The 24627-nt window shown below is 54.9% G+C and overlaps 1 protein-coding gene across 1 annotated transcript; it reads right to left on the reverse strand.

The window, feature by feature from the left end:
* Positions 1-77: 77 nt before the first annotated feature.
* LOC128977439 (protein-arginine deiminase type-1-like) lies at positions 78-22846 on the reverse strand. Its single transcript, XM_054394976.1, has 16 exons — positions 22755-22846; positions 18018-18192; positions 17083-17152; positions 14395-14456; positions 13178-13295; positions 12938-13063; positions 11032-11201; positions 9762-9865; positions 8386-8509; positions 7372-7479; positions 7125-7276; positions 2516-2660; positions 2118-2211; positions 1193-1272; positions 420-545; positions 78-311 (listed from the first exon to the last, which is right to left on the reverse strand). The coding sequence occupies exons 1-16, from the start codon at positions 22844-22846 to the stop codon at positions 78-80; spliced, it is 1980 nt and encodes a 659-aa protein (XP_054250951.1).
* Positions 22847-24627: the final 1781 nt, after the last annotated feature.

Raw genomic sequence — 24627 nt, forward strand, 5'->3', positions numbered from 1 at the left:
TCTTTTGAGGCATCTTCTAATGCCCCCAATGCACTTTGCTCCTCCAGCTGCAGGCCCTGAGCCCAGCCCCAGGTGTTTCATGGCACCATGTGCCACCACTTGAAGGCGAAGGGCTTCCGGCGGACGTTGGTGCCGCAGTGGACATCACCACAGAGGACGTGGTAGGAGAAGAAGTCATCAATGAAGGTGCAGGTGAGGCCCAGGGGCTCCAGCAGTGCCCTCACTCGCTCCTCCAGGCAGCACTGCCCACCCACCACCGGGCCAAAGGGCTTGGGGATGCCCAGGTGCCTGCCCAGCACCAGCATGTTCACCTGCAGTCAGACCAAACGGATCAGCGTTGGCCAGCCGAAAGGTTTGCCTGCACCAAGGGGAGGTGGGATAAAAAGAGGGGCTGGGGAGGGGGGAGGGGAGGGTCTCACCATGTCAGGGAAGAGGGCATCAGCTCGGGAGCCCCTCAGGATGAAGAGCTGGGGGATGTCAATGATGTCCTGCTCGCTCAGCCCCAGCTCCTGCTTCAGCAGGTCGCGGTTCCAGTCAATGCAGCGCTGGTGGAGATGTTGGGACCCTGAGCTGCCATCCCAGGCCATGCTGCTCCTCCACATCCCATGCACAGACCCCTGTGTGCCCCACTGCATCCTGCCCAGTCCCTCACCCACTCTGCTGCTTCTCATCCCACCTCAACCCTCTGAGCAGCCTGCTGAACCCATCTCGACAGGGCACAAACTGGGGTGGAGGAAGTTCCACCTGAACATGAGGAAGAACTTGAATGGAAGGGTGGCAGAGCCCTGGAGCAGGCTGCCCAGAGAGGTGGTGGAGTCTCCGTCTGTGGAGACATTCCAAACCCACCTGGATATGCTCCTGTGTGGCTTTAGGTGACCCTGCTCTGGCAGAGGGGTTGGTCTCCATGATCTTCAGAGGTCCCTTCCAAGTCCTCCCGTGCTGTGAGTCTGTGTTCCCCAACCCAAGCAATCTCCTGTTCAGCTCTGACTCCTCTGCAGTCCCCTCCCAGCAGGACCATGGGCTGGGGTGAGCCAGTACCCACCCAAGGGTGCCTGGCACCTTCATGGCTGCTCCTCTTACCCTCCTGGTTTGGTGCCACATGCTGCAACTCATTTCTTGCCCTTCCCCACAGCCAGCAGCAAGATGGAAGTGAGGAGAACAAATGCACCCAAAGCAGAGCTGCAGGACCTACCTGCACATGCCTGTTGTCATTCCTCAAGGACTCGTCCACCAGGATCTCATCAATGCTTCTCCTCTCTGTGCCCTTCAGCCCTGCAGGGGGACAGAGCAGTGAGGGACACTGGCAGGGGACACTGGAAAGGGACACTGGCAGGGGACACTGGAAAGGGACTCTGGAAAGGGACTCTGGAGAGGGGACGCTGGCAGGGGACACAGGCAGGGGACACTGGAAATGGACACTGGCAGGGGATTCTGGAAAGGGACACTGGAAAGGGACTCTGGAAAGGGATGCTGGCAAGGGACACTGGTAGGGGACACTGGCAGGTGACTCTGGCAAGGGACGCTGGCAAGGGATGCTGGAAAGAGATTCTGGAAAGGGACTCTGGAAGGTGACTCTGGAAAGGGACACTGGCAGGGGACACTGGAAAGGGACACTGGCAGGGGATTCTGGAAAGGGACACTGGCAGGGGACACTGGAAAGGGACTCTGGAAAGGGACATTGGAAAGGGACACTGGTAGGGGACTCTGGCAAGGGACGCTGGCAAGGGACACTGGCAAGGGACTCTGGAAAGGGGATGCTGGCAGGGGACACAGGCAGGGGACACTGGAAAGGGACGCTGGTAGGGGACACTGAAAAGGGACACTGGCAAGGGACACTGGCAAGGGACACTGGTAAGGGACACTGGAAAGGGACACTGGAAAGGGACACTGGCAGGGGACACTGGTAGGGGACATTGGAAAGGGATACTGGCAGGGGACACTGGAAATGGACACTGGTAGGGGACACTGGCAGGGGACACTGGCAAGGGACACTAGTAGGGGACACTGGCAGGGGACACTGGTAGAGGACACTGGCAAGGGACACTGGTAGGGGACACTGGCAGGGGACACTGGTGGTCCTGACCACAGCACAGAGATGCCCTCAGCCTCTCCCTTACCAACCAGCTGCGTGGCTTCCCCATGGCCCTGCCTCTGCTTCTCCTTGAAGAGCTTGTAGCAGGCGTTGGGGCTGGCCAGCAGCAGTCGGAATCCCTGCGGGAGAGAGCCCCGGGATGGGAGCAGCTCAGGACTTGGAGCTGCTGGCACAAAGTGTCCCTGCTGGGAAGCACCACCCTGAGCCCACCCCCCCCAGGCTGCTGCAGGGCACAGAAGATGCCACGCAGGGAGTCACCACCTTGCAGGAGGCCACCTCCAGAGAAGCTGCATCACCCCAGACCACCCCGGGGAGGGAGAAGGAGCTGCTGAAAGGGTTTGAGGATTTGTTTTGGGTTTTGGTGGGGGGGGGAAGGGGGGTGTTGGTCCATGCAGGGGCAGGGAGAGCTGCAGGCTCTGGTACCTTCCTGTCATAAGCAGGGACAAAGGTGAGGAATTCATCCACGTGGCCCACGCTCAGCCACTCCGAGTAGACCTCCAGCGGTGCCTGCACCTTCTGCGCGTAGAGGAAGTCCCTGATGGCCTTGGACATCCGCCGGCCAGAGGCCCTGGGCAGGCAGAGGGAGGGCAGAACAGGTGGTCAGCACTCCCCTCACCCAGGGCAACCCCCCCAGCTGCCCCCTGAAGGTCCTGCCAAGGAGGAGGAGGCAGCCGTGGGCGTCCCACTGTGATGGGAAACGCCGGGAAGGAACATCCCAGCGGTATTGGTATGGAGGAGAGAAGGATCCAGGGAGAGCTTGGAGCAGCCTTCCAGAACCTGAAAGGGGCTACAGGAGAGCTGGGGAGGGACTTTTGACAAGGGCTGGGAGTGACAGGATGAGGGACAATGGCTTTGAGGTGGCAGAGGGGAGATTGAGACTGGAGATGAGGAAGAAATTCTTGAGAGTAAGGGTGGGGAGAGACTGGAACAGGTTGCCCAGGGAGGTTGTGGTGCCCCCAGCATGAGAGGCATGGAGCTGCTGGAGTGGGTCCAGAGGAGGACACCAGGATGATCAGAGGGTTGGAGAACCTCCCCTGTTGGGACAGGCTGGGAGAGTTGGAGCTGTTCAGCCTGGAGAAGAAAAGGCTCCAGGGAGACCTTAAAGCAACCTCCCAGTACCTGAAAGGGCTTCAGGAGAGCTGGGGAGGGACTTCTGACAAGGGCTGGGAGTGCCAGGATGAGGGGAATGGCTTTGATCTGGGAGAAGCTGGGGAAGGACTTTCTAGGGTGTCAGGGAGTGATAGGACTGGGGGGAATGGATCCAAGCTAGAGGAGGGGAGATTCAGGTTGGATGTTAGGAAGAAATTCTTCCCCATGGGGATGGTGAAGCACTGGAAGAGGTTGCCCAAAGAAGTTGTGGAGGCTGCGTTCAAGGCCAGGCTGGATGAGGCCTTGAGCAACCTGCTCTAGTGTGAGGTGTCCCTGCCCATGGCAGGGGGTTGGAACTGGATGATCTTAAAGGTCCCTTCCACCCCAAATCATTCTAGGGGGTTGTGATGGTTTGATGAGTTGCAGCTGCAACAGGTCCTTTGGTATGCAACAAATTCCCCAAAGCAGGATTCCAGTGGATCCTGCAAAAGGCAGCTGCAGCAAATGCCACCAGAGGAGACTGCACAAATCCTGCCAGAGGGAGCAGAGCCTATGAGAGGCACCAGCCTCACGTCCTGCAATGTGAATGGAGATGAAGCTGTGATGTGCACCAAATCTGGCAGCATCTGAGTGCAACACAGGCTGCAAAATGCAACAAGTGCAGCAAGATGAAACAGGAAACACTAGGAAGGGGCATCCCAGAGGTGTTGGTGTGGAGGAGAGAAGGATCCAGGGAGACCTTGGAGCAGTCTTCCATGATTTGGAAGGGAGGCTGCAGGAAAGATGGACAAAGGCATGGAGGGGTGAGGAGTTCAAAGTGGAAGAAGCTGGATTGAGATGAGAGATGAGGAAGGACATGGACCCTATGAAGTAGGTCCAGAGGAGGGCCAGGAAAATGCTCAGGGGGTTGGAGCAGCTCTGCTATGAGGACAGGCTGAGGGAGCTGGGGGTGTTCAGCCTGGAGAGGAGAAGGCTCCAAGGAGACCTAACAGCAGCCTGCCAGTACCTGAAGGAGGCTACAAGAAGGATGGAGAGAGACTGTGTGCAAAGTCCTGCAGGGACAGGACCAGGGGCAATGGCTTCAGACTAGAGCAGAGCAGATTTAGATTGGATGTTAGGAACAAATTTTGCACCATGAGGGTGGTGGAACACTGGAACAGGTTGCCCAGGGAGGTGCTTGAGGCTCCATCCCTGGAGATGTTCAAGGTGAGGCTCAAGGAGGCCCTGGGCAACCTGATCCAGTTGGGGATGTCCCTGCTGACTGCAGAGGAGGTTGGACTGGATGAGATTTGGAGGTCCCTTCCAGCCTGGACCATTCTATGAGGAAGAAATTGTTCCTCAGGAGGGTGGTGAGGCACTGGAACAGGTTGCCCAGAGCAGCTGTGGAAATGTTCAAAGCCAGGTTGGATGGGGGCTTGAGCAACCTGGGCTGGTGGGAGGTGTCCTTGCCCATGGCAGGAGGGCTGGAATTGGATGATCTTGAAGGTCCCTTCCAAGCCAAAGCAGTGCAGGATTCTCTGCCATTTCTGCCTAAGATTCTGTGTTGCCACAGAGCCATAGGATGAGAAGCTCAACAGGAGCCAGCAGTGAGCACTTGCAGCCCAGAGAGCCAAGCAGAGCCTGGGCTGCAGCAGGAGAAGTGTGGCCAGCAGGGCCAGGGAGGGAATTCTCCCCCTCTGCTCCACTCTGGTGAGACCCCACCTGGAGTACTGCATCCAGTTCTGGAGCCTCTGTTCCAAGAGGGCTATGGAGATGCTGGAAGGTGTCCAGAGAAGGGCCACCAGGATGAGCAGAGGGCTGGAGCTGCTCTGCTATGAGGACAGCCTGAGAGAGTTGGGGTTGTGCAGTCTGGAGAAGAGAAGGCTCCCAGGAGACCTTCTTGTGGCCTTCCAGGATCTGAAGGGGGCTCCAAGAAAGCTGGGGAGGGACTTTTTAGGATCTCAGGGAGTGACAAGACTGGGGGGAATGGAATAAAGCTGGAAGTGGGGAGATTCAGACTGGACATGAGGAAGAAGTTCTTCCCCATGAGAGTGGTGAGAGCCTGGAATGGGTTGTGCAGGGAGGTGGTTGAGGCTCCATCCCTGGAGGTGTTTGCAGCCAGGCTGGATGAGGCTCTGGCCAGCCTGATCCAGTGTGAGGTGTCCCTGCCCATGGCAGGGGGGTTGGAACTGGCTGAGCCTTGTGGTCCCTTCCAACCCTGACTGATTCTATGATGATTCTCTGATTAAAGTTGACAATGGCCTCTAAGACCATCAAGTCCAGCTGGGGTTATTAATTAATGCAGCTCAATTAGCCTTCAGTGCCTCTGCTATCTCTTCAGCCCCTACCCTGATTACAGACTGAATTCTCTTCTCTCTGAGAACCTAAACTCAACTCTACCTGGATTACCACCTCCAATCCACCTACACTATCAACTAATGATAGATTCCAGCCCCAGCTCATCTATTAATAGCTATCTAGGCCACATCTCTCTCTAGGGAATTGCACATCACCTCCCTCACCCTCCTTGGGTACCTTTGGCTTTCATTTCCCTCCCTTCCTCCCCCCTTCCCTCCTTTCCTCCTGAACCTTCAATCACTCCTTGCGTGGGGGGTGAAGAAGTTTTCCTAGACAGACAGCAGCAGGCTGGGAAAACATTAATTAGACTTCTAGTAATGAGGGATAATTATGGAGGTGGAGAGGCTGGGAAAGCACCATTTAATCACTGCCATAACTGAAACAAGACCCCCTCCCCCCCTCCTCCTCTGGCTCACAGCAGGGCTGGGGTTGGTGTATGCCATTTGTTATCCCATCCAGATCCATTCCTCTCTTCCCTCTCCCCCCCTCCCTTGTTATTTCCCTGGGAAAATGACCTCCTTTGTGGAGGCTTTTGACAGGGAGCTCTTGTTGTTCCTGCAGGGCTGCCAAGCACTGCCTGCCCCAGAGCAAAACAATTTCCAGTTAGTCAGGATTTTACCCTTTCCTGGGTTCTCCTGCTTTTCCTTTTAGTAGGAAAGGAGGAGGAGGAGGGAAAAAATAGGCTGGGGGGAGGGGGAAGGGTTGTAGGATCAGAGCAAAAGCATCACTGGTTGGGGAGGGAGTGAAAATCTGGAGTGTGTCCAGAGAAGGGCAGCAAAAGCTGGGGAAGGGTCTGGAGGGTGAGGAGCAGCTGAGGGAGCTGGGGGTGTTGAGCCTGGAGAAGAGGAGGCTGAGGGGAAACCTTCTGGCTCCCCACAACTCCCTGAAAGGTCAGAGTGAGGTGGGGGTTGGTCTCTTCTCCCTGGTATCAGGTGATAGGACAAGAAGAAATGGCCTGAAATTGTGCCAGGGGAGGGCTAGGTTGGACATGAGGAACAATTTCTGTCCTGGCAGAGTGGTCAGGGATTGGCACAGGCTGCCCAGGGAGGTGGTGGAGTCCCCATCCCTGAAGGGGTTCAAGAAACCTGTGGCCATGGCACCTGGGGCCGTGGGGGTGTTGGGTTGCTGGTTGGACTGGGTGACCTCAGAAGCCTTTTCCAACCCAAACCATTCCATGATTCTGTGATTTCAGAAGGGATGAAGGAATCAAATCTGGGATTTGATGGGCCCCACATTCCTGCTGTGATGAGAATTGCCCCCAGATTCCTGCTCTGAATGGTGCAACCCTTCCTCATGCAAGACTTTATGGAGCTTGCCAGCATTCCAGAGGGAAGGCTTGAGCCCAGTCTGGCAGCTGGCTGAGGATGAGGGACAAAGGCTTTGAGGTGGAAAAGGGCAGAATTAGACTGGAGGTGAGGAAGAAATTCTTTAGAGTGAGGGTGGGGAGAGACTGGAACAGGTTGCCCAGGGAGGCTGTGGCTGTCCCCTGGCTGGAGGAGGCTGGATGAGACCTTGAGCAGCCTGGGCTCGTGGGAGGTGTCCCTGCCCATGGTAGGGGGTTGGCAGTGGCTGATCTTTGAGGCATTCCAAGGCTCCCTGGTCTCACCAGGGCAGGGGGCTGCCGATGAGGATCCTTCCCAAGGGATACTCCTTCCCTCGCACTGTCACCGGGGGGCTGACATCCAGGTTGCCAAAGGAGTCCAGGCTGGTGATGGCTTTCCCAGGAGGCTCCCGGGTCACATAGCCAAAATCAGGGCCCTGGGGGAAGAGGGGAGAAGGCATGGGCACCTCCTGGGTGAGGAATTCTGGGGGGCAGGGGGGAGGAAGGAGGATTTGGTGACGCAGCCACGCACCAGGATCTTTTTAAAGGCAAAATCCTTCAAGCCTCTGTTCCTGGGGGAGTCAAAGACAACAGGGAAGGTCTTGTGTGGTGCTTCCACGTAGCCAAACTCCAGCTCATCCTGTTGTGGGAAGAAGAACAAGAGGAGGAGGAAGAGGAGGAAGGTTCCTGGCAGGGTGATGGCTGTGTGATCAAGGTGTGTGGTGAGGGTGGAGCAGGCAGTGGGGCAAACCTGGCCAGGCTCCAAGGGAAGCAGCTGCCTTGCTCTCCTGGGGGGGTGACATCCCACCTGGCACCAGGGCACCTGGCATGGATCACCCCTGGCCACAACAGGCAGGGAAGTGGGGCAGGGAGAGCAGGACACACCCAGTCCCTACACACCACCTCCTGCTGGCAATGGGCCCCTCTTACTATGTCCCAGGGGGCCCCTGTTGCAGTGAGGACCATCTTGTAATGTCCCCTGAGGTCTTTTTTGCAGTGGGGACCCCCTTGCAAAGCCCCACAGGGTCCCTTTTGCAGTGTCCCATAGGGTCTCTCATGCAAAGAGGTCCCTCTTGCAATGAGGTCCCACTTGCAATGCTCCACAAGGTCCTCCCTGCATCAGGACCTCTCTTGCAAAGCCCCACAGGGTGGTTCTTGCAGTGGAGACCCTCTTGTAAAGCCCAGGAGGTCTCTCTTGTAATGGGGTTCCTCTTGTAAAGCCCCAAGAAGCCTCTCTTTTAATGGGACCCCTTTCATAATGGGACCCCTTTCCATAATGGGACCCTTTTCCATGCTGGGACCCCTCTTGCAGTGCCCCAAAGGGTTCCTTTTGCAAGGAGCTTCCCTGCTGTTGGCTCCACAGACACCATCCCTGCCTGTGCTGGTGCCACCAGCAGCACGTCCCCGGTTCACCTCTCAGCATCTTCCCCAAACCACTCAGCCAGGGGGGGTCAGCAGTGGGGGGAGGGAGGCCCCAGGAGCCTGGGAGGGAGGCTGGGAGGAAGGGGCCAGGAGAGGCCCCCCTGCAGAGGGCAGGTGTGGTGACCTGGATCCAGCGGTCGCTGCGAGTCTCCAGCTCGGAGCAGATGGTCAGCTTGCAGTTGGCTTTCCTCAGCAGGCCACGGAGCCCTTCCAGAAACACCTCGTTGGAGTCTGAGCCCCACTGGATGCTGGAGGGAGAGGGAAGAGTAAAGGCTGTAAGGCAAGAATCATAAGAAGCCCTTCCCCCCACTCTTTCCCCCCCAGCCCCAGCCCAACCATGCAGCCCATTCCTCATGCCTAAATGCGCTCTGCAATGACCCTGCCTGAGGTGAGGCCCTGGAGAGGGTCCTCCAGCCTTAGTCCCGGTGATAGGACAAGGAACAAGGGCTGCAAACTGGAACTCAGGAGGTTCCACCTCAACTTGAGGAGAAGCTTCTTCATGGTGAGGGTGCCAGAGCCCTGGAACAGGCTGCCCGGGGGGGGGGTTGTGGAGTCTCCTTCTCTGCAGACTTTCAAGACCCACCTGGATGTGTTCCTGTGTGACCTGCCCTGGGTGACCCTGCTCTGGCAGGGGGGTTGGACTCCATGATCTCTGGAGGTCCCTTCCAACCTATTCTGTGACTCTCTGATTGTCCTTGGGATTGCAGTGGCTACAGCAGTGCCAGCAGAGTCCCTGCCCAGATGCAGCAATGCCTAGAGCCTGGCTCACAGTCTCACAGTCTCACACAGGCCATCAGAGGCTGGAAGGGACCTCCAGAGATCATCCAATCCAACCCCCCTGCCAGAGCAGGGTCACTCAGGGTAGTCTGCAACAGGAATGCATCCAGGTGGGTTTTGGAAGCCTCCAGAGAAGGAGACTCCACAACCCCCCTGGGCAGCCTGCTCCAGGGCTCTGTCACCCTCACTGTCAAGAAGTTTCTCCTCATGTTGAGCTGAAATCTTCTCTGGTCAAGTTTGAACTCATTGTTCCTTATCTCTGTGAACCACCCAAAAGAGCCTGGCCCCCTCCCCTTGCCCCCCACCCCTCAGCTATTGATAGACATTGATCAGATCCCTCTCAGCCTTCTCTTCTCCACACTAAACAGCCCCAGGGCTCTCAGTCTCTTCACAGGGGAGATGCTCAAGTCCCCAAATCATCCTCCTGGCTCTCCCTTGGACTCTCTCCAGCAGGTCTCTGTCTCTCCTGAACTGGGGAGCCCAGAACTGGACACAGGATTGCAGCTGTGGTCAGGCTCACCCTGGAGCTGCTATGCAGCAAGGAAGGCTGCCCAGAGAGGTTGTGGAGTCTCCTTCTCTGGAGACTTTCCAAACCCACCTGGATGATCTCTTGAGGTCCCTTCCAACCTCTTAATGCACTGTGAGACTGTGAGTCCTCCTTGGAGAGCCTCCAGAGTAAAAGAGTGATGGGATGTGACCTCCTCCCCATCCTCCCCTTCCTACCTGCAGACAAAAACCTCCAGAGGCTGCTGGGTGTTGGGTGTCATGATCCAGGGGGCCACACGGAACACCACTGTGTCAGTGAAAATGGGGGTGCCTGGTGAGTTCTGTGAGGGGCAAAAAACCCACATCAGGGTAGAAAACACCCCCAGGAGAGGACTTAGATGGCTGCACCCAAAGAGTGGCTGTCAATGGTCCATGTCCCAGTGGGGGCCAAGGAAAAGTGGAGTCCCTCAGGGCTCAGTCCTGGGACCAGGCTTGTTCAACATCTTTGTTGGTGCCATGGACAGAGGCATTGAGTGCACCCTCAGCAAGTTTGCTGATGACACCAAGCTGTGTGGTGCAGCTGACAGCTGGAGGGAAGGGATCCATCCAGAGGGACCTGGACAGGCTGGAGAGGTGAGCACAGGACAACCTCAGGAGGTTCAACAAGACCAAGGGCAAGGTCCTGCAGCTGGGTGGAGGCAATGCCAAGCACAAATGCAGGCTGGGCAGGGACTGGCTGGAGAGCAGCCCTGAGGAGAGGGACTTGGGGGTGCTGGGGGAGGAGAAGCTCAACAGGAGCCAGCAGTGAGCACTTGCAGCCCAGAGAGCCAAGCAGAGCCTGGGCTGCAGCAGGAGAAGTGTGGCCAGCAGGGCCAGGGAGGGGATTCTCCCCCTCTGCTCAGCTCTGGTGAGACCACTCCTGGAGTACTGCATCCAGTTCTGGAGCCTCTATTACAAGAGGGCTATGGAGATGCTGGAAGGTGTCCAGAGAAAGGCCACCAGGATGAGCAGAGGGCTGGAGCTGCTCTGCTATGAGGACAGCCTGAGAGAGTTGGGGTTGTTCAGTCTGGAGAAGAGAAGAGAAGGCTCTGAGGTGACCTTCTTGTGGCCTTCCAGGATCTGTAGGGGGGCTCCAAGAAAGCTGGGGAGGGACTTTTGAGGTTGTGAGGGAGTGACAGGACTGGGGGGGATGGAATAAAGCTGGAAGTGGGGAGATTCAGACTGGACATGAGGAAGAAGTTCTTCCCCATGAGAGTGGTGAGAGCCTGGAATGGGTTGTGCAGGGAGGTGGTTGAGGCTCCATCCCTGGAGGTGTTTCAGGCCAGGCTGGATGAGGCTCTGGCCAGCCTGATCCAGTGTGAGGTGTCCCTGGCCATGGCAGGGGGGTTGGAACTGGCTGAGCCTTGTGGTCCCTTCCAACCCTGCCTGATTCTAGGATTCTATGACTTTGCAAGGGATGGGAGAGGAGGGCAAAAAAAAAACCCCAAAACCCACCACACCAACATACCTGATGGGTGACCTCCAGCAAGCTGACACTGAAGGAAACCAAGCCTGAGAAGCCCACATCAGGAAAGGCCAAGCCCTCCACGTAGAAGGTGTTCTCTCCATTGCCAACGTGGTCCAGCACGTAGGAGAGCTTGTCTGGCCCCAGCACAGCTTTGTAGTAGGAGTCATTCCCTGCAGAAACACCAACCCTGCCAGCTGAGGTGACCAAGCTGGCAGGAGGCAGCTGGCAGGGTGGTTTGCAGAGGAAGGAGTTGTAGATATTGTTTTAGATGGGATGGGTAGCAGGTAGCAGCCAATGGAATTGTTCAGAAGGGGTAGAGTGGGATGGTTTGAAACTGTCTTTTTAATTTTTCTTCACAAAGTTTGAGCAGAGAAAGTGAAAGGATGGAAATAAGTCACTCTAGGGTGTAAGAAAAGCAAAATAATGATGATTCTAAACACTTCCATTGGAGAGAAATATTTAAGAATCTCTACTCAAAACAAGGTTGGGGAGTTTGGGCAGCCTGGTTCTCAGCTTGCTTGCTGAGCTTCTGTCTGTCTGCTGCTGCTTTTCTGGCTGAAGATAACACACTGACCTTGACAAGCTAAGCCTAACAGCCTCTCTGCTTCTTGACTCTCTGCCTTCTGCCAGGGGGGTCTGGGGGGATTCCTTCTGGCTGAGGGGAAGGCCCCTTGGGGGAAGCCAAGGGGGCTTGGTTGTGCTTTTCTGTGGGTTGTACATATCTGTGAATGTTGTGAATAGTGAACAGATTCATTGCATTCCATCTTGGACTGTGGATTTGTTTGTAAACACAGCTTGCATTTGCTTCCAGACTGAGCCAGCCTGGTCACTGTCAGTGTGGGAGAGGGATTTCAGCTCTCACACTGTTACATTCCTCTTCTCCTCATCTTCCTCGTCCGGAGAGGACTCCATACCCTCAGGTCCAACCCTTTTAAGGTGAGTGGCTGGAGTTAATCAGCTAATGATAGCCCTGGCTTCCCTGACCTGATTTCCAGAGGGGATCCAGCTGGGGATCCAGCAGCTGGGGCGTTCCAGGACCCTGCCTGACCAGCTCAGCTGCTTTCGGCAGCTGGGTCCCTACCTGCTGCTAAAAGGTGCCAGGAGCCACCTGAGGGTTCCCAGCCCTGTGGGGAGGCCAAAACTGCAGCAACCCTGCTGAGAAAAGCTCTTTCTGAATCCCTTCTCACAGAGTCATAGAATCCTACAAGGGGTTGGAAGGGATCTTAAGGATCATCCAGTTCCAACCACCCCCCTGCCATGGGTAGAGACACCTCCCACCAGCCCAGGTTGTTCATCCAACCTGGCCTTCAACAGCTCCAGGGAGGGGGCAGCCACTGGGGTTGTTTGGGGGTTTTGTTTCCCCATTTAATCCATCCTGGACACAGGCAGAGGAGCTCTGGGGAGAAGTGAGCACTTCCAGCAACTGGAGGTGTCCAGCCCTTAGCAAGGGTGAATGGAAAAAGTGGAGGGTCAGGGAAGGAGGGGGAATGGAAAAAGGGGAGGGGAGGGGAAAGAGAGAAAGAGGGAAGGGGAAGGGGAAGGGGAAGGGGAAGGGGAAGGGGAAGGGGAAGGGGAAGGGGAAGGGGAAAGGGAAGGGGAAAGGGAAGGGGAAGGGGAAGGGGAAGGGGAAGGGGAAGGGGAAGGGGAAGGGAAAGGGGAAGGGGAAGGGGAAGGGAAAGGGGAAGGGAAAGGGGAAGGGGAAGGGGAAGGGAGAGAAAAGGAGGGGAGGGAGGAGAAGGGAGGGGAGGGGGAAGGGAAGGGGAAGGAAGGAAAGGGAGGCAAGGTGAAGGGAGGGAGGAGAAGGGAGGAGAAGGGAGGGGAGGGGAGCAGAGGGAAGGGGAAGGGGAAGGGGAAGGGGAAGGGGAAGGGGAAGGGGAAGGGGAAGGGGAAGGGGAAGGGCACTCACGGCCAGCGTGGAACACCCGCACTTTGTCGGCGTCCGACTCGGGGACGTGCAGCACCACCTGGTACTCAGCAAAGACAGCGCTGGGGCCCTGGGTCCGCAGCAGCATGATGGACATGTCCTGAAGGTCTGCAGTGGGCAAAAGATGGAGATGGGGTGCAGAGGGAGGGGTTGGAGGAGTTACAGGAGGGAAGCAGCCCTGTGAGACCTCTGGTGTCCCCTCACCCTGGGCATGTCCCTTACCTGCAGGGCTCCATACGTCTGCCTGGCTGCTGTCTGTCCCTCCCGCACCGGGGCTGTCCCGGTCGCAGTTGACCAGCAGCACAGCACCTTGCCCATCTGGACCCCATGTCCACTTGTCCTGAGGGAGGAGAACCCAAAAGGGATTGGAGCAAGATTTGCCCCCATCCCAGCCTCCTCTTAGACCATGGCAAACCTCAGCAACATGGCCATGCTTGGAGGACATCCGAGAGCCTGCAGTCCTGGCTGGCAGGGACGCAGCTGCGATGTTCCCAAGCCATGAAATTCCATAACCACCACTTCTGGCAGGGCCAGCAGAGATTATTTCAACCAGATCTTATCTTCTAACAAGCCAGGAAGTATCTGCCAGGCCTCAGCTGGACAATGCTAGGCCAGCTCTAGAAATGCATCTCATCTAGGTGTGCAAACTGTGGTGCTGAGCAGGCTGCAGATAACAGCCTGCTGTAAGTGCTTGGCCATATGCAGAGGTGTTGCCAAAGGGCTGAATCTCCTGCTGTGGGCAAAACGTGCAGCTGACTCCTTCAGGGGAGTGTTTCCAGTCCAGAAAAGAGAGAGAGGCAGGGGAGAGGGAGAGAGGAGGAGGAGGAGAAGAAGGAGAAGGAGAAGGAGTAAGAGAAAAAAGAAAGAGAGAAAGGAAGAAAGAGATAGGAAGGAGGAAAGGAGAGGAGAGAAAGAAAGCAAGCAAGAAAAGAAAAGGGGGTGAAAAAAGAAATGAAAAAGAAAATAAACTAAAAGAAACAGAGGAGGAGAGGAGGAGGAGAGGAGAGGAGAAGGAGAAGGAGAAGGAGAAGGAGAAGGAGAAGGAGAAGGAGAAGGAGAAGGAGAAGGAGAAGGAGAAGGAGAAGGAGAAGGAGAAGGAGAAGGAGAAGGAGAAGGAGAAGGAGAAGGAGAAGGAGAAGGAGAAGGAGAAGAAGGAGAAGGAGGAGAAGGAGGAGAAGGAGAAGGAGAGGAGAGGACCAGGCCAGCTCAGTTGGTTCTCTCCTGTAGGATCCCTGGGGCTGCACTGCTGGGACAGGAGATTTTGGTACAGAATCAGCAAAGTCTTTTCCTCCTCAGCTGGTTATTTGCTGTGTTGTTTTCATTACTTCAGGCACCAGTGACACCCCCTGGGTGTCCCCCTCCTGGAGATCTTCAGGGAAGAGATTGCAAACAGCTGCACCCTGCCATGTGCTGCCCTCACCATGTGAGCTTCTCCTCACCTTGTCCTTCCCTTTGCTCTTCACTCTGCCATTACGGTTCAGGTCCACATCCAGGGATACCTCTGAAACATCAGGAGAGAGAAGGATGTCACCTGGCAGGGAAGTGACCTCTCAGGGGCATTTTTGGGCTTGTCCTCAGCCTGAGCCACCCAACACCAGCCCCAAAGCTGCTCTAGACCAAAGAGCTCTGAGAAAATGCTGACAGAAAAGCCAACTCAGTGGCTTCCTGATGGCTTTCCCCCTTTCAAGTCTCCAGCTCTTGACTCCCATCTTGGTTGGCCCAAGCAGGACATTCCCTCTTTATGGTCTGGTTTGTGTTCTCACCAATTTGCTACTGACCATTGTCTTTTTCATGATGCCAAACCTTGCTGGAGGCCTGAAAGTCTGCTCCCCATGGCTGAGCAGGCAGCTAGATCATTCCTAAGCTTGATGGGACATTTGAGAAGGACTTTCCCTTACAGAACTCTTCCTGGCCCAAGTCATAGAATCCTAGAATGGGTTGGGTTGGAAGGGACCTTGAAGATCAGCCAGTTCCAACCCAGGGACACCTCTCACCAGCCCAGGTTGCTCAAGGCCTCATCCAACCTGGCCTTGAACACCTGTAGGGGTGGAGAAGAGCAGGTTGAGGAGGAGGGATGCAGGTGGGCATGGTCCCCAGAAGCATCTCACACCAACCTGGCTTTGAAAACCTCCAGGAATGGAGAAGAGTGGATTGAAAGGGGGGGATGCAGAAGAGTGGATTGAAAGGGGGGGATGCAGAAGAGTGGATTGAAGTGGGGATGCAGAAGAGTGGATTGAAAGGGGGGATGTAGAAGAGTGGATTGAAGTGGGGATGCAGAAGAGTGGATTGAAGGGGGGGATGCAGGTGGATATGGTCCCCAAAAGCATCTCATGCCAGAGGAGAATCAAAATCCAACAGCAGGGGCAGGGTCACCACCTTGCTGAAGGCCTCATCCAGCCTGGCGTTGAACACCTCCAGGGAGGGGACAGCCTGAGCAAACTCTTCCAGTGTCTCCTCACTCTCACTCTGAAGAATTTCTTCCTCATCTCCAGTCTCAATCTCCTCTCTTCCAGCTCAAAGCCATTCCCCTCATCCTGTCACTCCAAGCTCTTGTCAAAAGTCCCTCCCCAGCTTTCCTGTAGCCCCCCCTCCCCCCCTTCATCTTTCTCTGTTGCAATAAAGTGGAGATTTCCCAGGGACTCCACCTAAACCCCATCTAAATCAGTCTCAAGCCTCTCTTAGCTCCTCCAGGTGGGATACCCAGCATGTGGACCACGAAGGCTCTGAAGCAGATTGTCCTTCTCCTTGATGCAGAGAGGAGACCATGGAAACGAAGCTGTAAATCTAAGCAAGCAAAGATCCTTTTGAAGACAAAAACCCTGCAGACAGTGGTGCCCATCAGCTGTGGGATGTGGGAAACCCTCAGCCTCTTGAGGAGCAGTTTTGGGGAGACAATATGCATGACTTAAGGACAGAGGTCTGAGAGTCATCTGAGCAGCCTGGAGAAAATCCCAAATTTAGGGTAATGAATCCATCCAGGTGGAAAGCTCTGCATCCAGACCGGTTGTCTAGACTCCCTTTGTAGTCAGCAGAGCAAAATAGGTATTTCAAGGGAATGATTCACCTCATCCTAAACTCCTAAAAGAGGTCAGACAGCTACACTTGGGTGTCTCTTCCTCTCCACTAGCTGCAATGGAGTTTGAGGTAGGGGTAGAGGTCCCCAGCCAAAGCTGGGTGAGCTTCATAGATCCACAGATCATGGAATGGTTTGGGCTGGAAGGGAGGGATGCAGAAGAGTGGATTGAAGGGGGGGACGCAGAAGAGTTCCAGTTCCAACCCCCTGCCATAGGCAGGGACACCTCCCATCAGCCCAGTTTGCTCAAGGCCTCATCCAACCTGGCACTGAACACCTCCAGGGAGGGGACAGCCACAGCCCTCCCTGGGCAACCTGTTCCAGTGTCTCCCCACCCTCACTGGAAAGAATTTCTTCCTCATCTCCAGCCTCAATCTCCTCTCTTCCAGCTCTAAATCATTGTCCCTCATCCTGTCACTCCCAACCCTTGTCAAAAGTCCCTCCCCAGCTCTTCTGGAGCCCCTTCAGGTACTGGAAGGCTGCTCTGAGGTCTCTCTGGAGCCTTCTCTTCTCCAGGCTGAACAGCCCTAACTCTCCCAGCCTGTCCCCGTAGGGGAGGTTCTCTGATCATCTTGATGTCCTCCACTGGACCCACTCCAGCAGCTCCAGGCCTCTCTTATGCTAGGGTCCCCAGAAGTGGAGGCAGTGCTGCAGGTGGGGATCTGAGCAGAGCCCAGCAGGGGTGCAGAATCCTCTCCTGTCCTGCTGCTCACACTTCTGACGCAGCTCAGCTCCCCTTTGGACACCCTTCCTGCCACGCAAGCTCTTGGCAAGCAGAGGAAGATGCTCCCTGCACACATTGGGTGGGGACAGGGCCCAGCCTGTGTCTTTTTTGCACCATATAAGGCAGCCCTAATAACATTTGAATTGTTTCCCTCTTGCTTGTCAGCATCAGCCACCACCCAAACCTGCGCTGCGCTTGGCAGCCGGCCAGCCCGCGCCCCCCACCTAACTCCTGTCCCAGGAACCCAAGGAGATGTTGGCAGCAGGAAGGGTTGGCAGGGCAGGCAGGAAGGGTTGGCAGGGCTGGCAGCAGCGTTGCTGCAACACCTACCCACACAGGTGAGGTACAACCAAGCCACGGAGAGCTCATTGCCTTCCCGGCCGTAGTAGGAAATCTTCACCTGCAAAGACAGCACCAGGTCCCAACCTGCCTCCTGTGTGCTCCCCTGCTGAGCAGCTCACAGAAGCACAGTGTGGAAGGGACTTGTGGAGATCATCCACTGCCGAAGCAGGATCACCTAGGGCACACAGCAGCACATCCAGGTGGGTTTGGAAGTCTCCAGAGAAGGTGGAGACTCCACAACCTCTCTGGGCAGCCTGCTCCAGGGCTCCGTCACCCTCACTGGAAAGAAGTTTCTCTTCTTGTTGAGGTGGAACCTCCTGGGTTCCAGCTTGTAGCCATTGTTCCTTGCCCTAGCACTGGTCACCAGCATAAAGAGCCTGGCACCTTCTTCTTGCCCCCCACCCCTCAGCTATTGATAGACATTGATCAGATCCCCTCTCAGCCTTCTCTTCTCCAGCCTACACAGCCCCAGGGCTCTTAGGTCTTTCCACTCATTGGGTTGACCAACCAACATCACACAATGAGCTCTTGGAGGGCAGAGCCAAGCCACTCTCCACTAATCACCACAGTTCCCCTGAACCCCTTTCTGCCTGCTTCAGCACAAAACCAGGCATGAAAAAAAGAAAAGAAATTAAAAAAAAAAAAAAAAAAAGCCCAAGCTGCAGGAATTTTGCTGCCTGGAGCTCCTGACACTAAGCTGTTGCAACCAGGCTGATCTCATCTTCAGGGCACAACGTGGGAGCTCCTTCTCCTTCTTAGTTTCATTTGTTGTAGGCAATAATTACACAATTCTGGCTGAGTTTTCTCCATGGAAGAAAGTTACTTTGACCTTCTGGGGCCTGTCTCAGAATCCTCCCTTTTTTTTTTCCCTCGAAAGCTTGGCTTATTTCCCTGCTTTGGGTGCAGGACCAAAGCAACTTCACCTTATTGTCATTGACACTCCTGCTGGTGACATCAATGGTCACAATAACCTCAATATCAGGGTCCAGAGGCCATCTGGAGTTGATCATGGGCTTGGTCATGGGGCTGTGGATGATGTGGACTGTGACTGCAGAGGTGGCATGGACATCAAATGATGTGGCACCTTTGGGGGTAGATCTGAAACAGAGAGAAGTGCTGGGTTAGAGCCCAAGTTGTCCCTCCTGTTCTCCTCTGTGGGCACCTTTGGGGGTAGATCTAAACCAGAGCAGCACTGGGTTAGAACCCAAGTTGTCCCTCCTGTTCTCCTCTGTGGAGCCATATAGTTGAACCTGGAATTAAAATCCAGTCTTAACTGGCTGGAAAGGACTCAGAAGCCATCTCCAGGTGATGAAACACATCCCCTGGGTTTTATGTGCAGTATCTCAGTGGTGGTGTTGAGCAAGCAGAGCTCCCACTGCAGCTCTGGCACGTCCCGCCGTGGTTTAGCCCAGGCTGCCAATCCCTCAAGTCTGAGCATCCACAACAGCAAAGAAACCCCCTCCCAAATTCCAGCATCCCAGCTCAAAACCCCAACAAAGAGCCAGGAGAACTGTTGATGTCAACCTTCTGGGGAGATGGTTATCAGGGGACCATAGCCTGAGCTAGGAGATGCCCAGAGCCTGAATCCAAGCACGGAGCACCCGCACCCCACCTCCGTGACATCCCTGGTCTTTGAAGTGCTGCCTACCTGCTCATTACAGCCCCAGCACCTCCATCCCAGGAGCAGGAGTGCTCCAACCTGTCTGCCATCAGGAGCCAGCCTCCCCTGGCTGCAGACAGAGAGGGCCAGGGTGGGAAATTTGAGCAGGGAGAAATAAAATCAAAGCCAAATAAAACCAGCAAGGAGATTTCTCCCAGCGGTCCTCTTGGCATCGGCCTCCCTGCTGCCTGCAGCAGCTTGGAAAGGGAAATGAAAGCCTCCTCTCCCTTCTCAGCCCTCCTGCTAACATCCAGCAGGGTTGGAAATCCACCTGCACACTGCTGCCTGCCAGGACTGCCCACAGCTGGGGCTTTTGGCTCTGATTCCACAGCCCTCGCACCGCGGCATCGCCACGGCATCCCCAGCCTGCTCCGCTTGCTGCCCTGCTGTGGCACAAGGCAGGCTCAGACCTGGGGCAGGGATCCACCACAGAGCAGGGATCCACCACAGAGCAGGGATCCACCACAGAGCAGGGATCCACCATAGACCATGGATCCATCACAGAGCAGGGATCCACCATAGACCAGGGATCCACCACAGAGCAGGGATCCACTACAGAGCATGGATCCACCATAGACCAGGGATCCATCACAGAGCAGGGATCCACCACAGAGCAGGGATCCATCACAGAGCAGGGATCCACCATAGAGCACGGATCCACCACAGAGCAGGGATCCAACACAGACCATGGATCCATCACAGAGCAGGGATCCACCATAGACCATGGATCCACCACAGAGCAGGGATCCACTACAGAGCATGGATCCACCATAGACCATGGATCCATCACAGAGCATGGATCCATCACAGACCATGGATCCACCACAGAGCACATATCCACCATAGACCATGGATCCATTACAGAGCAGGGATCCATCATAGGGCATGGATCCACCATAGACCATGGATCCACCATAGACCATGGATCCATCACAGACCATGGATCCATCACAGAGCAGGGATCCACCATAGACCATGGATCCATCACAGAGTATGGATCCACCATAGAATCATAGAATCAAGAAGGTTGAAAGAGACCTCAAGGATCATCAGGTCCAACCTGTCACCCTACACCTCATGCCTATCTAAACCATGGCACCAAGTGCCACGTCCAATCCCCTCTTGAACACCTCCAGGGATGGTGACTCCACCACCTCCCCGGGCAGCACATTCCAATGGCCAACCACTCTCTCTGTGAAGAACTTTCTCCTCACCTCCAGCCTAAACCTCCCCTGGCACAGCTTGAGACTGTGTCCTCTTGTTCTGGTGCTGGTTGCCTGGGAGAAGAGACCAAACCCCTCCTGGCTACAACCTCCCATCACAGAGCATGGATCCATCACAGAGCAGGGATCCACCACAGACCATGGATCCATCACAGACCATGGATCCATCACAGAGCTCTTGATGCTCTCCAGGACCAACATCATCCCTGGTATACTTTTGTAGCTGAGAGAGCATCTGGACTAAAGCTCCAATTTCATGGAATCATAGAATTGTACAGTCACAGAATCAGGGAATTATGGAATGAGGGCGGCATGGAATCATAGAATCATGGAATCATAGCATCATGGAATCATAGAATCATGGAATCATACAGCCATGAAATCATGGAATCAGAGAATCATGGAATCAAAGAACCATGGAATCAAGGAATCATAACTTATGGAAGCATGGAATCATGGAATCGTAGAGTCATGAAATCATGGAATCATAAAATCGTGGAGTCATGAAATTGTGGAATTATAGAACATGGAATCATGGGATTATAGAGTTATGGAAAAATAGAAAATGGAATCAAGGAATCATAACTTATGGAAGCATGGAATCATGAAATCATGGAGTCATGAAATCATGGAATCATAAAATCATGAAGTCATGAAACTGTGGAATTATAGAAACATAGAATCATGGAATTATAGAGTTATGGAATCATAGAATCATGGAATTATAGAATCACAGGATCAGAATCATGGAATCATAGAATCATAAAATCATAGAATTATAGAACCATGGAATCATTTTGGTTGGAAAAGACCCTTCAGATCATCAAGCCCAACCATTATCTACCTCTAATTCCTTCCAAGGAGCCCAAGCAGCCCATCTGGGGGCTCCAATTCCAGGTTCAAATCATAGAATCAGGCAGGGTTGGAAGGAACCACAAGGCTCATCCAGTTCCAACCCCCCTGCCATGGGCAGGGACACCTCACACTAGAGCAGGCTGCCCAGAGCCTCATCCAGCCTGGCCTTGGATCTGACTTTGGTTTGACTCCAACTCCAGGAAGAACAACTGCAAAGAGCAGGTTTTACACATTCCCAGCTGGCCAAGAGGAAAACTTCACAGCCTCACAGTATATCAGAGGACAGAAGGGACCTCCAGAGATCATCAGTCAACCCCCCTGCCAGAGCAGGATCACTGAGGGTGGTCTGCACAGGAATGCATCCAGAGAAGCATCTCCAGAGAAGGAGACTCCACAACCCCCCTGGCCAGCCTGCTCCAGGGCTCTGTCACCCTCACTGTCAAGAAGTTTCTCCTCACATTGAGATGAAATCTTCTCTGTTCTAGTCTGAACCCATTGTTCCTTGGCTTATCTCTGTGAACCACCCAAAAGAGCCTGGCCCCCTCCCCTTGCCCCCCACCCCTCAGCTATTGATAGACATTGATCAGATCCCTCTCAGCCTTCTCTTCTCCAGACTAAACACCCCCAGGGCTCTCAGTCTCTCTTCACAGGGGAGATGCTCAAGTCCCCACTTCCCAAAGGGCTTCAGGTGGAGCTTGAGAAGCCCTGAGATTGACATTTCAGGGCTTCTCAAGCTCCACCTGAAGCCCTTTGAGAGGGGACAGTGGCACATCCTGGCTCAGCTCCAACACAGGAGGCCAATAATTGCCCTGGCTGCGATGCTGCCTGGCTCCTCCTGGAGCCTCTATCATTATGACCAGGATTTATTAAATAATGACAAGGTAAGAGCAGAGTAAACACAGCCTCACATCTGGCTTAATAAAGCAACCTCTTCCCCCAGCCACCACCACCCTCCTCCTATTTCATGCTGGAAAAGATCTCTGGGGGTGAGCTCTGCCGCGCAAATCCACCAGTGGATGTTTTCTGCCTGAGCCACACATTTGAAGCCTTTGCCCCTTTTTTTAGCTCAGGTTGCTCATCTTGGGTTGTTCTTGCTTCAGCTTTTCACAGCCAGAAATAGAGGCAGCTCAGGCAGGGTGTGCACAGGCTCAGCCTGCACGGCATCACGCCTCGGCTACGCTTCGGCACCACAGGTTGTCCACTTGATGGCCACCCTCCTGTGGATGCAGCTCCCTGAGGGGCAGCAGCCCAGAAAACACAGCTAGCAGGACATGTCATGTGCTGAACTCATGCAACAGGTCCATGGAGGAGCTCAGAAGGGGCTCTGACTTCTCCTCCACACAAATCTTTTCTCCTCCGAACAAATACTTTTCTCCTCCGAACATTTCTCATCGATTCAGAGACCCATGGAATAGTTTGGGTTGGAAAGGACCTTGCAGGTCATCCAGTTCCAATCCCCTGCTACCATGGAGGGGGTAGAGTCACAGAATCAGGGCATCATGGAAGGAGGGGATCATGGAGTTATGGAAGGAGGGGATCATGGAATTATAAAATCATGGAATCATAGAATCATGGAATCATACAGCCATGAAATCATGGAATCAGAGAATCATGGAATCAAAGAACCATGGAATCAAGGAATCATAACTTATGGGAGCATAAGGGACACCTTCCACCAGCCCAGGTTGCTCAAGTCCCCATCCAACCTGGCCTTGAACACCTCCAGGGAGGCAGCATCCCCAACGTCCCTTGGGCAACCTCCTCCAGTGTCTCCCCACCCTCACTGGAAAGAACTTCTTCCTAACCTCCCGACTAAATCTAACATCTCCTCCACACAAAGAGCCAAACCACCACTGGGCTGCCCCCCCAAGCCCATCAGCCCTATGGGGAAGCAGTGGGGACCCCCACCCCCCAAGCCTTACCGGCGCATGTCGAGGAAGACCTCAGTCCCCAGGACGCAGACGCCGTAGGTGGCGTGGCTGGTGGACATCTGCACGGCATGACGTTGGGGCATGGTGTGCCTGGGGATGGCAGCCCTGTGTGAAGGAAGCTGCTGCCTGGCTTTGTAGGTAAACCAGCAGGACTGGATTAAAAGGCAGGGGAATGTAACTCCTCCTCCTCCTCCTGCCCTGGATGACGGGGTGCAGCCAGGGGACCCTGGCGTCTCCACCTCCACCAGCCAGCGAGCTGCCACCCCGCACACCTGGGGAGGTGGAGGTGATAAGGCAGCCCCTGGGGGTGGCCAGGCAGCTCTGGGGAGGGGACAGAGGGCAAAGGGACAGGATGGGGTGGGGGACACCCAGCCCTGCCCTGGGATGCTCAGCAGTGAGCTCTTTCGGGGCTTTATTTCCACCTTTTTTTATCTCCCTTATGGCTCCATATAAAGGCTCCAAAGCTTAATGAATTAAACATTTCAACTCCTCCTGCTCCCAACCTGCTTGTTCAGGGTTATTACAATACATGGTATCATTAAAAGGAAGCTTTTTTTCTTGAAAACAACCCAAATTTTCCATCTGGCCTCTCTGGCAGGTGACTCATGGCCACGGCTACCCCATTAGGGCAATGCCTGAACAAAGGCTGACCAAAGGAGATGTTTGTTCAGCTCAGTCCTTCCCATCAGAGCCAGTCCTGAGGAGCACCAAGGGCAGAAACAGGTTCAGGGCAAGCCTGGTTATTTGGCAGGCAGGGAATGGGAGGGAAAAAAGAAAACAATCAGCAGCAAAACATCCAAGAGGCTTTCAGGGGAAATTACAAGTTCTGGGTGCTTGGCTTGGGCCTCGAGTTTCGAGGGAATTGGGGTTTTTAGGGCATGTAAGCAAAGCTCCCACGGGAAACACCCCCATGGCTGGAAGATGTCATCTACTGGAGAGAGCCATCTCCCTCTCCAGGCCAGCCCAGGAGGCTTCACCTGCCTGCAAAGAGGGAAACTCAGGGAGCTTAATCTTGCCGAAGCTGGGAAGGAGGTCTCCGGGGGAGAGGCAGCAGTTAAGATGGATAAAAAAAGGCAGTGTGGGGACAGAGAGCACAGCAACAACCCCAGGGCCACAAGGTTCATCCTCATAGCAAGGAGACAGACTGAGAGAGTTGGGGTTGTGCAGTCTGGAGAAGAGAAGGCTCCCAGGAGACCTTCTTGTGGCTCTCCAGTATCTGAAGGGAGCTACAAGAAAGCTGGGGAGGGTGTCAGGGAGTGATAGGCCTGGGGGGGATGGAGCAAAAATAGAAGTGGGGAGATTCAGATTGGATGTTAGGAAGAAATTCTTCCCCATGAGGGTGGTGGGAGACTGGCAGAGGTTGCCCAGGGAGGTGGTGGAAGCCTCATCCCTGGAGGTTTTTGCAGCCAGGCTGGATGTGGCTGTGAGCAACCTGCTGTGGTGTGAGGTGTCCCTGCCCATGGCAGGGGGGTTGGAACTGGATGATCCTTGGGATCCCTTCCAACTCCCTTCTGTGATTCTATGAGTGATGCAATGGGCCAGAGAGGGCTGGAGCAAGGAGAACCCCAGTCCTGTGAGCAGCAGGAGCCCTCACAAACCAAAAAGGTCAAAGCAGGCTTGGTGGAGCTAGGACTGAGCTGCACCGAGCCGCACGTCCTCAGCTGGAGTTTCCCCTGCAAGATCAAACCAGCTGCTTCAAACATCTCCCAGCCAGCCTTCATTAAAGGCCTCCTTCCCAGCTTAATTGCAGCAGCAGCAGCAGCAGCAGCAGCAGCAGCACAAACCCCAACAAGCCAACAGCTCTGTGTCTCCCAGTGAGAACAGCTTTAATCAGATCGTGGGAGCCTGCTGGAGAGGCTGAGAT

Source organism: Indicator indicator, chromosome 32 (assembly GCF_027791375.1).
Source record: "Indicator indicator isolate 239-I01 chromosome 32, UM_Iind_1.1, whole genome shotgun sequence".
Classification (NCBI taxonomy): Eukaryota; Metazoa; Chordata; class Aves; order Piciformes; family Indicatoridae; genus Indicator; species Indicator indicator.

Coding starts and splice junctions, on each gene's coding strand:
- LOC128977439 (XM_054394976.1), bottom strand. CDS start 22,846: ATGCCCCAACGTCATGCCGTGCAGATGTCCACCAGCCACGCCACCTAC. Junction 9,866..11,031: donor TGCTGGAGGTCACCCATCAG/GTATGTTGGTGT, acceptor TGCCCCTCACAG/AACTCACCAGGCACCCCCAT. Junction 312..419: donor ATGCCCTCTTCCCTGACATG/GTGAGACCCTCC, acceptor GTCTGACTGCAG/GTGAACATGCTGGTGCTGGG.